The sequence below is a fragment of the Ictalurus furcatus genome, chromosome 2, assembly GCF_023375685.1.
Source record: "Ictalurus furcatus strain D&B chromosome 2, Billie_1.0, whole genome shotgun sequence".
Lineage (NCBI taxonomy): Eukaryota > Metazoa > Chordata > Actinopteri > Siluriformes > Ictaluridae > Ictalurus > Ictalurus furcatus.
Genome location: NC_071256.1, coordinates 23,712,329 through 23,724,600, shown reverse-complemented (window position 1 = coordinate 23,724,600; position 12,272 = coordinate 23,712,329). Strand labels below are relative to the sequence as shown.

The following is a 12,272-nucleotide window of genomic DNA, read 5'->3' as shown; positions in this document are numbered from 1 at the left end:
AGTCTGTGTTTCCTCAGGTGGTAGTCCAATTACAATCTGTACCAGCTCATAATGATAATAAAGTTCATAAACCATATCAGATAAATGTATTAGGATGAACTATGATCGACTGTAGGCAGTAATTCCTGTAATTATAGAGGAAAGGCAGCCTTTAATTCTTCATGCTGACTAGCAGTATAGAATGGTGAAACACTGTTTACCCATTTATTGTGGGTGACTTATTGTGTTGTGATGAAATCTTCCTGCCTCCAAGGGGAACTCCCCCCTTGAAGCAGAAAATTCTTGTTTTTACCGGTAAAAAGGACCGAATGATTTGTATCCACATGCTGGAAGACAGGAAGATTCCTGCATCCTAGGGTTAGTTGGCAGGAAGATTCATACAAACATTCTACTGTGAAGTGGTCTGAGTTAGTCATGACTCGTGTGTTGACTTGTAAAACTTTCAGATTAATGACAGGAAAACTTCAGCACAGTGTCAGAGGTGTTTTTTTTATCCCATTCTCCCTCTTTTCTTTTCTTTTTGGTCATTCTTTGCTAAACTGAACTTTGAACAACACTTGAATGACCACAAGCAGAAGTGGGAATACATAGTTACTACATAGATACATACGACCCCTGGACGGTTTAGCTGTGTCATATATATATATATACACACACACACAATTTATAAGCCCTTGGATCGGGAGCAAAAGCAGCAGTCAGCCCGAATGTGAAAAAAAATTCATTCGTCTGGCAGAAAATCCAATACTGTAGGAGAAAAAGGATGAGGGTTGTGAAAAACATATGCGTTTGGTCCCCCCCAACCCCACTCTGCTAGAATTTTCTTCTTAGCAATGTTGGCACCTACGTATAAGTGTATAGTTAATTAGTTGGTGATATTCCCATTTATAATATGAAGGGCAAGCTTTCCTAGTGTATAAAATGTATGAACTAAACATAGATGAGTAGAAATTAAATAAATAAATAAATCGAATTGTTAAATGAAATAAAAGCAACACTCGTACACAGGCTGTGTAAACTCTGATAAAATATAAGCTTGAGGGAAAAACAGATTTAAAGTCCCCCTATATGCGTTATTATTAAGAGGCAATCTTACATTATTTGAAGATTAGATATTTCAGATATGATGAATGAAGGTGATAAAGAGCAATTTTTCCTTTTCTGTTTTGTATCTCTCTCTCTCTCTCTCTCTCTCTCTCTCTCTCTAGTCAAGTGTTCTATTTGTAAAAGTGTGTCAGATACATACGACCCCTACCTGGACATAGCTGTTGAGATTCGGGTGAGTTTCCTGTAGATGTGCCCTAATGTTCTTTTGGTGTAATAATATCGCAATGAAGTTCATGAAGCACCTCTTAAATTCTGTGTGTGTGTTTTCAATATCAGCAAGCAGCCAATATCGTTCGTGCCCTGGAGCTGTTTGTAAAGCCGGATGTTTTGAGCGGCGAGAACGCCTACATGTGTGCTAAGTAAGTTGCCTTTTTTTTTTTTGGAATGTGTTCGTTGTTCTCATGGAATATAAGCCTAAATAATTTAAAATATATATATATTTTTTTTACACTTTTAGATAATTTCGTAATGGTATTTGGTAATTCTAGGTGTAAGAAGAAAGTGCCGGCGACAAAACGATTCACGGTTCATCGGACGTCAAATGTGCTCACACTTTCCCTTAAACGCTTTGCCAACTTCAGTGGAGGAAAGATTACCAAGGTAAGCAGAATCACAATAAGACCTGTTTGCATTCAAGTTGTTACAAATAATTTACGGTGTGTTTTTTGTTTGGGTTTTTTTTTTTTTTTGGTTTTTTTTACTGGTCATTTCCCCCCTCAGGATGTTGGCTACCCAGAGTTCCTGAACATTCGTCCATACATGTCTCAAAACTCAGGAGACCCAGTGATGTATGGCCTTTATGCAGTCTTGGTGCATTCTGGGTACAGCTGTCATGCTGGTCACTACTACTGTTATGTTAAGGTGAGTGTCATATGGATTGACATGCAGGAATCATTTCGAGTCATTTTGTGAATCATGTTTTCACGAGCGTAATAAGTCATTGTCCTCTCTCTTTTCGGTCACCATTTGACTTTGTGTGCCATGTTGCCACATTTCGCTAACCATGCTAAATAACCAAGTGCAAAGTGAGAATTGATGCCTGTTCATTTGAAGGGTTTCGAATTTGCTAAAACCCACTTCTGTGCGGTGTTGTCTAATTTTTCTCCATGCCATTCATCATCTTTAGGCCAGCAACGGGCAGTGGTACCAGATGAACGATTCGATGGTACATTCCAGTAACATCAAGGTCGTGCTCAATCAGCAGGCTTATGTCCTCTTTTACCTGAGGTAGAACAAAGCCCATCTTCTCTCATCCAGTGACTGTACCTGTTCAGTTAGCAGAGATATTTGAGGCTAACGATGAGTCCCATTGCTGTAGGATTTCTGAAAAGAAGAACACGGACAGTTCAAGTGTAAAGCAGAACTTGGTGCATTCTGGGAGGAGTAACATGACCCCTGAACAGCTGAAGAAAATTCCACTCAACGGTCCTTTATCATCTCCGCAGATCACCAAGGTACATGAGCATCATTATGACCAGTAGAATATTGCACTATACAGTATGTTAAGAGTAAGACTGATCATATGCCTCCTTACCAACTATCCAAGTAGCAGGTGGCAAACTGATATATAAATACAACTCTGATTAACCTAGGGTGGGATTTCTAAACCTTGCAAATATGTGGCATCAACTTCTAGCAAATCAGCTTCGGGTGCGTTAGAGCAGTCATTAGAGCATTAGATACTAAATGGAGGATCCTCATTAAATTAACAAAAAACAGATCAGTGACATGGAAAAAGTAAGTATACCCCTATATTTATCACACCTTCAAATGTATACAAATAGAATCAGGTGTTCAAGACTGGTTGCCAGTGATTAGAACCTGTTTATGGAGTGCAGGTGGAACCTGTCTTATTTATACCCCTCTCATATCTAGTGTAGGCTTGTCAAAAGTACCGAAAAAAAAAATCCTCGTTTTTGCTTACTTAATGTTTAGAATATACACGTTTAACGCTAATACGGTCAAGAGTCCTGATGGCTCAGAAAGAAGAAATGGATTGTTATGGAATGGCCTAGTCCATGCCCGGATTTGAATCCCATTGAAATGTTGTGGGGGGATTTGAAACGGGCAGTACATGCAAGAAAACCCTCAAACATCTTCAACTGAAAGAATATTGCATGGAAGAGTGGTCAAAAGTTCCGGCAAGCCTGGTAGACAATTATTCAAAATGCCTACAAGAAGTTATTTCTGCTAAAAGGTGTACTTATTTTTTCCACAGAAGAATATCACATTTATTGATATTTATGTTGAATAAATGATTGACACTTCACATTTTGTCAGCAACAAGCTAGGCAGCTAACTCGAACCAGCAATGTAGAGTAGTCGTCTCCACGGAATGCATTAAAATCGTATAACACACCTACCGTGGATTATCCTGCTTAGAAAACATCGTGGTCACTTGTCAGCATTGACAAGTTAAAGCCGTCTTTGATGTTTGCAGTGCAAAATTTGACTGAAAAGATCAAAATAACGGTTAATTTTCATTAGTTATTTTATATACGGGTTGTTAGATCTAGAATTCTGCCCACTCTAAATTATACACAGAGACAAAGTAGTGCGATAAGATTACATTTTGAAAAATTTATAGTAAATAGTTACGAGAGAGAGTGTGCGTGTGTGAATTACCTTTGTCTGTGCTGCATCTCTGCTAATAATGAAGCTGTAAGTTTAACTGTATGTTACTATGGTTACAGTTGTTTATAGGCAGTGCATTAATGTAGAATGGAGATTAAATTGACCAGAACTTCCTGTGGTATATATACGGTTTTAATGCACACCAACAAATGAAAAATCTTAATTTATAGGCAAATTGCTGCGGAAAGAGAAATCTAAAACTTCAGGACATGCTGTTTTATTATTGGCAAATATTCACATCACCCCGTCATTGATTATTTTCCTATAACAGTTAGTTGTTGTTGTTTTTTTCAGTGGTGTTTGAGTAGATGAAACCTATTCAGACACTGCTTGTTTGGAAACTCCATTTGGTATTTGAATCGTGTAAAAAGTAGGCTGCTGGAAAAATCACGTTGGCTTTCCAATGAACAAAGGCAGCTGATCACTGGTCTAAATGTAACGGTTTGATTTTGTTCTTCCTTTTTCTCTCTGCAGAAGGTGGACACCGCTCAGCTGAGGAAGATCCAGTCTGTGGACGGGGGGCTGGGCGTGCCAGTGGCCCGCAACGGCTCAGGCATCCAGTCGCCCAAACTGGCTAACGGTACACCAAGGGTGCCAGGTGGCCCAATGCTCATCGAGGAACCCATCAAGAAGCTGAAGAAACCTTCTGCTCAGCTGCAGAGCCGCACCAACATTCCTGCTTCCTCCAACGGCGTCGCCAAGTCTGAGCAGGACAAGGGGAGCAGCGGCGAGGGGCGGAGCCTGGCAGTGTCTACCTCACTCAAGTCCCTTGCATCCGAGTCCTCGTCAGCGGACACCTCTTCTGAGTCCAAGGTATTTCCACCTCCTCCATGCTCCGTGGACACATTTGACCAAACCGGAGGGTGTTCGATTAGAGATTAGAAGTGATTGTCATGGGTTTCATTTTGCTGAGCTTGACCTCATACATATCCACTGATGTTTTGACTTTCAGTCATCATCACAGGTCTCAAGATAGCAGTATTTACAAGCAGAATCTGGCACAAGCAGATTATATTTCTGGGCTATTTTTAATTTGCAGTTGACCTGTGGACAATTAACATGAGTATGCTGCTGATGTAGTGGCCATCAAAAAAAAAAAATTCTTCTTAATTATTTCTTCTTCCTGTTCCCTATAGGCTTTCTCAAAACAAAACCTTTCATTCGATACATTTGTTTAAACACATCACACTCCAATTTGGTTCATATATCTCTCTTTGGAAAGAAGCACCTCAGTGCTCTGGTGAGCAACTCGATTCTGAATACCGCCACCTGCTGCACTTCAAACTTTCACTGAGGACATGGTCTGCCCATCAGTAGCAACTCTTTTTACTAGACGTATTAATCGTCTTGTACGGAGGCTAGACAATCGGGAATATGTGTGCAATAAGTTACAGTACAGAGCAACGTTGGCATAACACGTAGCCACCTCACACTTAAACACTTGTCAAGTGAAAATGATGATGCTAGACAGACTCCAGCAACAGTTTCACGGGCGAAGGAAGAACACCACGACTCAAAGCTGAAGGATGTGCTACTTTTTGTTAAACAGCAGAGGCATTGTCAGGAGAGGATAAAACTGTGGGTACATGGGGTCTTTTTTCTATAGTTTGTTAATCCACACAATTAATTGGGTTAAGAGATTGTGGGACTATATATCTATTCCATCAGGCTATTGTAAAATAAAATGAAAAAGCATTAACATTTCTTTAATACATGCTCATTTATTTACAAAAAAAAGATTTAAGTAGGATTTTTTTTTTTAAACATTTTTTTTTAATAAAGTTATACTACATATATGGTATGTTGCTATGGCAACTGTTAACTGTAACCAGCAGCCCAAGACAAAAGCCTTGTTTTTTTTTTTTTGTTTTTTTTGGGGGGGATGAAAAAGCTTATCACCTCTGACCCTCAGGAATCGATCGGCACCAGGAGTGCTCCCGTGGGAAATGTGACTACTCCTGCCAAGAGCATCGTAAACAGAATGTCGTCTCCGGCTAAAAGCGCTGAGCGGCTTGCTGCTGAGGATCAGAAGGCGGCCAAGCTGAAACCTCCCGCCCTCAACAACATTGCATCTGAACAAACCAGCACCATGTCGCCCCCTCCTGCCAAGAGACTGGCACTGTCTGCCAAGAAGGTGAGTGCCACGCTCACTTCTCTCCCATAGCCAGATGTTTAGAGTAGCTATGGGATTGGCCCCGGGCTGAGCGATGTGATCTGAATACTGCAACAGATGTTTCATGGCCTCAAATACAAACGTGCAAGACGAACAACCATTTTAACAAATCGTTATGACGAATGCTGCCTTCACTTGCTCCTCAGATGATCCTGTTTTCCCACATTCATTGATTATAATAATGAAGTTTTTAAATTTAACCCTCCTATTATGTTGGGGAGAAAGTAACAGCCATTATGCTATGGGTCAAAATGACTTCCACAGATTAAATACACACAAAAACAGCAAAGATAGACAGTTTAAAACAGTAAACCTTCATTCTTGCTTGTCCAAGATATAGAAATTCATGACCCTAAATGAGGAAAGTCAAAAAATTTCAAAGAAATGTGGAAATGGGTCCAGTTGACCCATAAAATAATGGGAGGGTTAAAGGAAATTCCACCCTGAGTGACTTGCACACTAATCATTGTAATTATCATGTAATCCTGAATGGCGTCCAAACTTTATTTATTTTTGTTTAAATTTCTTTCATTGGCATGTCGGCCTGTTTGCACTTTGATTGACAATGCCATTCGATAACCTGCTGAGAGTAACGTCCGGAAATCTTGCAATCTAGCCTGATGTATTTTTAGTACCTTATTAGCATTTTCCTCTTTTTATAAAAAATGTACATAATACAACCAGAACGTAAAGATGTATTGCAGAGTGTGTGTCCTAAGCTATTATAAAAACAAGTTCAGCATTTAAAAAAAGAAAGAAAAAAAAAGAATCTCCAAACCTCTACAATAGAAATCATGCTTTCTTTGACTAGGAAGAAATACTGATCAAATATTTACACAAGTTTCTAAATGCAGAGTTAGTGCCTAGTGAATGAGGCTTTATGTAGTCATGTCGTAAAGCACTTCAGTACTTTGAAAGAATAATGTCTCGTCTACAGGGTCTCTGGAAAGTCAGGAACCGATGGCAATATGTTGAGCAAATATGTTGATCTTAATGTTGAGTGCAAATCACAAAAATCTTTGTAAATAATTAATAAATACAAAATGAAGTAAATGTAGTTTTACTCTCATTGGCTGGTTTCTGATGTTTCAGGCACTCTGTATTATATATGAATAACATTATCAACAGCACTGGATTTCATACTGTGACAGCATTTTAGATCACATCATTGCTCAGCCCTATGCTGTGTATTTATTTGTCTTGTGCCTGCTGCCTGCCCCTTCATTCTTTTCCAGCTGATATTTGTGACCTACTTCCTCTGTTTGGTTGCACAGCAGTAAATCTCTAAGTGTCTTCTCTTGTGTTGATACTATTGTCCCAGGTTGGCACTACTGTCCATTTTAGAATTTCGTTGTCTTCCTTTGCTTTCAGATTCTTTCTTTCTAACCATTTGTAATTCTTCTCTGCCATCGCCCCCTTTCCATTTTTATTTTTCTCTCCCCATTTTTGTTTGTGTTTTTGCTCATGATTTCTCGTCCATGTTTTGATCCCTTTATCTTCGTCACATTTGTTTGGCTATGGTTCATTTTTTTTTTATTATTTCTTTTATTTTATTTTTTTTCGACCACCAAGTTTTTATTTATGTCAATAACTGCAGGCCAGTCCCAGTCGCAGTCCCATCTGGAGTCCGAACAACAACAGCAGCAGCAGCAGCCGCAGCACTGAGGCTCCGTCCTCTCCATTGCATCATCAGTCCCGTGACCCTAAGCATTCAGCTCTACTTCACCCTCTGACCCCCACCTCACCTTCCCAAAACCACAGGTATTATTATCTTGCCTTTTATGTTCATCTGGGTGGGTTTTTTTTTTGGGGGGGGGGTGTTTTTTTGGTATGTAGAACTGTGACCTTATTCTCAGATCGTTTAAACAGGGGTGTCTGAATCATATCCGAAAAGGACCGGTGTGGGTGCAGGTTTTCATTCCAACCAAGCAGGAGCCACACCTGATTCCACCTGTTTAATCCGTTGATCTTAGCTTTCAATAGACTCAGGTTTGGCTTCTGCTTGGTTGAAATAAAAACCCGCACCCACACCGGCCCTTTCTGGATAAGATTGGACACCCCTGGTTTAAAGGAATAGGTTGGGTAACTAACCCAGTTCCTGGAGATCAACCACATGTAAAGTGGTTTAACTGGTTCAGTGTGTCGGATTAGACAGCTTCCCTGGTGGACTAGCGGCTAGCATGCGGTGCTCTCATCGCCCTTCCCTGTCAGGAAACCAACCCCAGCCACTGGAGGTTTCCACTCTCAGCACCGGTCCCAAACCTGGAAAGTGGGAAGGGTTGCATCAGGAAGGACGTAAAACTTGTGCCAGAATCAATATGCGGACGGGTGATCTGCTGTGGCGAGCCCGATATGGGACTGTTTTGGATTAGACAGGAAACTAGCCGTGCGGTCTATTCTGAGACGATCATGCCGATGCATTACTTGTGTTTTTGAACTTCATATAAAGCAGTAGTTGCCAGCCTGGATCCTGTAGTGCTTGGTCTTAATTTTGGTCTTTTAATAAATAAAAACAAAAACCCTATACGTTAATAGTAATGTATCTTTTCAGTTGTAGATTAACTGAATATTTCTTTTCTGGCATTTAATTTGCAATTAAAATGACTTATTTTATTGTGAGATCACAGAAGTAACTGTGGTGCATAATTTGAAATTTGGCCCAGGTACTGTATTTTGGCGTGCTGGAAATATTCGTGCTAACATACTCCTTAATATGTGCTGTTTGTGAGTTTAGTATGAGTAATACACACAGTATGTCTGTTTGAATGCAGACCACAACCATAATTATAGGTGAACTCAAATGAGCTAGTTTCCACTGCGTTTATTAGCGCACCCCCCACCCCCCCAATCAGAGTATTAATACCACATTGTTGGGGTCATCAAAATCGATGTGCTTTTCACCACTTTATTTTGGAACAACCTTGAAATGGTTGCTGTAAGCATTCTTCCTTGAGAGTCTGCTGTGTAGACCTTGATTATCTGTGCACGCAATTCTTTATTCAGTATTCTTTTACATTACCCCGGTTACTGTTAGAAAATTATTTGATTAGAAGCTCCTCCATCACACACTGGTGTTTGGATAAAACGTATACAGATGTGTGCTGTATCCCACTGTAGCTAGATTTCATGCCTACGGAATGTTGGTATTTTTGGCGAAGGATTATCATTTTGATGAACGTGGTGCTTTTTCTCACCATGTAATTGTGTTTATTTATTTTCTCCCAGGATTCCATTCCATTCTGCCAAGCAGCCTCAGCATGTACCTCATCTGTTTAAAAATGCAAGTCTGCTTAAGGGGCCCTCCTTGTCCTCATCCTTGATGAAACCCACACTTTCTTCTCCAATCAGCAGGCTTCAACCCTGCCCTGCTAGCAACTGTGGACCAACCCAGAGCCAGAAAACCACCGAATCATGTACAGGGTTCGCCGATGGACTCGCCAGTCCAACCTTAAAGAAGAAGAAGAAGAAAAAGAAGCGACGCCATTCTGAAATGGAAAACCCCACTGCTGAGCTTCCTGCCAAAACCGAGCAGGACGTGCCAGAGCTCACAGCTGAAATGAGAAGGGTAAAAAAGCATAAGAAAAGGAAAAGAGAGGAGGAGCCAAACAGCATGAAGGTTCAGAGAGAAGGTGTGCAGTCGCATCTGGAGCCATCAGGTCAGGACGAAGACTGGTGCCTCGGAGAGACGTGGAAAATAAACCCAGATGGTAGTTCAGAAAAGCCAAAACAGCAACGACAACTGACTACAGAGCCAAAACCGTCTCAGGCCCAAGAACAAATTCAGCCAATGTTGTGCGAGACTTCACAGAACCATCATGACTCCAACATTAAAAAGAAAAAGAAGAAGAAAAAGCACAAAGAGAAGCTGGACGAGAACATCAAGCATGAGACTTCCGAAAGGTTGGTGGTTTTCAGAAATCCCAACTCATTTCTTTTCCTAACCATCATAATACACGTTCTAAAACCATGCATGATACAACACTTTCTTGCCCCTCTCCCTTTTATAGAAAAACTGAGACGATGCATATAGACACAGAGTTGCCGGATTTGAGTGTGCCGAAGAAAAAAGCCAAGAAGAGGAAAAGAGAAGCGCACCAGAGTGAGGCCGAGGATGCTCATGGGGATGATGCTGGAGGCGAGCCACTTAGTCAGACCAACCATGTGGTGCTGGAGAAGACGTGCAAACCCAGCACAGGTACCGATGGTAGCTTCGTATACGGCTTCCACAAATATAGCGCCGGTCGTGTCTCATAAGTAGTTTTCATTCACCTGTTTTAACGTGAAAGGCACGAGTACCTTTAAATTCCAGATCGGCAACAGTGCAGAAATTCAGGGAAAAAAGTATTGGTACGGAGTTAAAGTAAGTCTCAGGATACACAATTTCTAGATCTCTGGTTTGTAATGCTAAGTACCCCTTGCTGCAGAGCCAAAAGTCTGGTTTGATCAAGCTCCTTATACCTTAAATAAAAATAGTCAAATAAAAAAGGGTGTTTCTGTGCATTCAAGGCTCATTAAAAATGTGTTAAGTGTGTTGTCTCATGTCTCATGGGTTACGGTTATATGAGGAATTGGATCAGGTCCAGCTCTAACCCTGGACTTCTGCAGTGAGGACTATCTCTTCAAATGTAGGGGTCAAAACATAGTCGACATGAGCATTTGAGCATGATGATTCAGATTGGCAAAGGATTCATTATAGTTACTGATTTATCTACTAGTTATCGTCTTCTGGCTTTTATCAAAACACAAGACAAATCTGGTAATTTATCAGCTAGAGGTAGTTCTTGGCATTAATTGGCACCATTTCCCTGTCTCAGTACCTCATACAGGCATCTACAGGCCAGCAGTGTGTCTTTATCAAAGAACTGTAACCTGGATTCTGAAAGCTAAGTGCTCTGGGAGAAAATGGACAACAGAATGTTTCTTCTGGGAAATGCGCCACAAACCCATTTGTTTAATTTGTCTTTGCCCAAAGTGACATTGCCTAAATAATTTAATATTTGAAGACACTATGAGACCGATCATGATTAAAAACGATGCCCTGTATACTGAGCAGATACGGAGAGACAAGATAAAACTAATTGCGCCTCTCAAAAAGCATCAGCCTGTTTTCCCTGATAGTCCCAAAACGAACGATGCTGCAGTGAACGTTGGAAAAAGTCAGCATGAGGTTCTAGCAATTTGTTTGTGCTTTATATGGTGTTCTAAAGTCACAGCACTGGAACGTTTAAATAACCTGCATTGTATATTGTATCGTATGAATTAATGCATTCACTGCTACCAATTTGAATAATGTTTTGTTCATTCCTAAAATTAATAATTTGTGCATCTTAATCATGTCTAGCAAACAGTTAAAATCTCAAAAAAGGGTCTGTACCAGTATACCCACTGTGACCACTGAGGATAAATGTCTTTTTATTTTTTATATATATATATATGTGTGTGTGTGTGTGTGTGTGTGTGTATGTGTGTGTGTATGTATGTGTATGTATGTGTATGTGTGTGTGTGTGTGTATATATATATATATATATATATATATATATATATATATATATATATATATATATATATATATATATATATATATATATATATATACACACACACACATACACACACACACACACACACACACACACACATATATTTATTTATTTTTTTTTTTGACTTGTGAAAGGTCAAGATGCTTGATATTTATTTGAAGTGAAATGTCTCATAAATTAAGGGTTGTACTATTGTACTATTTTCATATACTACTGCTGTGTGTCTTACTGTTCACTTGTCCCCCAGCTGCAGTGGTGGTCTGGGACAGCCAGGTTCAGGACGGTTATAAGCGAAGCAGAGATGCTGCTGATTCAGAGCAGGCATCTGGGAAAGAGTCCCGTCCTGCTACCGCAGCCTGGGATGGCAAGAAGAGCTCTAGTGTAGTCGAGGAACTGCTTAAGAACGCCACCAATAAAGCATACGGAACTGAAGGTGAGGTCAAACTAGTACTTTACAGGGTTTAAATACATTTTTTTTTTTACATAAATATAAATGAAAAAGACAAACCACATATTCCTCTGAATACTTTATTAATGAGAGCTACTGGCTATTGGAAAAACCTAAGCGCAATCATACCATTGGCAAGCAGCTAATTCGATGTGCCACATATTTCATCTACTGTTCCCCTGGAGCGATGAAATCATGCAAATGGAACTTGTCCTCCGAGTACTAAGAATGAAGACATAAGGAATAAAACTCCCATCAAATCATAGAATTGGGAACCTTAGCTCTCTTGCTAGCAAAAAGGAAATCTTTAAATATTACCGTAAAGAACCTTTGTGTATTCTGCAAAAAGAGTGAGATGTGGTGTTTTAG

The 12,272-nt window shown here is 40.0% G+C and overlaps 1 protein-coding gene across 2 annotated transcripts in view; it reads left to right on the top strand.

Moving 5' to 3' along the window:
- Positions 1-12,272, top strand: part of usp36 (ubiquitin specific peptidase 36) — a 34,422-nt gene that overhangs the window by 14,841 nt on the left and 7,309 nt on the right. The window contains exons 7-18 of one of the 2 annotated variants that reach the window (XM_053654059.1): positions 1,209-1,279; positions 1,384-1,466; positions 1,596-1,707; positions 1,828-1,968; positions 2,234-2,334; positions 2,426-2,561; positions 4,216-4,554; positions 5,654-5,875; positions 7,512-7,675; positions 9,140-9,814; positions 9,922-10,109; positions 11,703-11,888. In XM_053654059.1, the coding sequence (XP_053510034.1) occupies positions 1,209-1,279; positions 1,384-1,466; positions 1,596-1,707; positions 1,828-1,968; positions 2,234-2,334; positions 2,426-2,561; positions 4,216-4,554; positions 5,654-5,875; positions 7,512-7,675; positions 9,140-9,814; positions 9,922-10,109; positions 11,703-11,888 (2,418 nt within the window). Of the gene's footprint in view, positions 1-1,208; positions 1,280-1,383; positions 1,467-1,595; positions 1,969-2,233; positions 2,335-2,425; positions 2,562-4,215; positions 4,555-5,653; positions 5,876-7,511; positions 7,676-9,139; positions 9,815-9,921; positions 10,110-11,702; positions 11,889-12,272 lie in introns of both variants that reach the window. The other variant, XM_053654051.1, reaches the window with a different exon arrangement.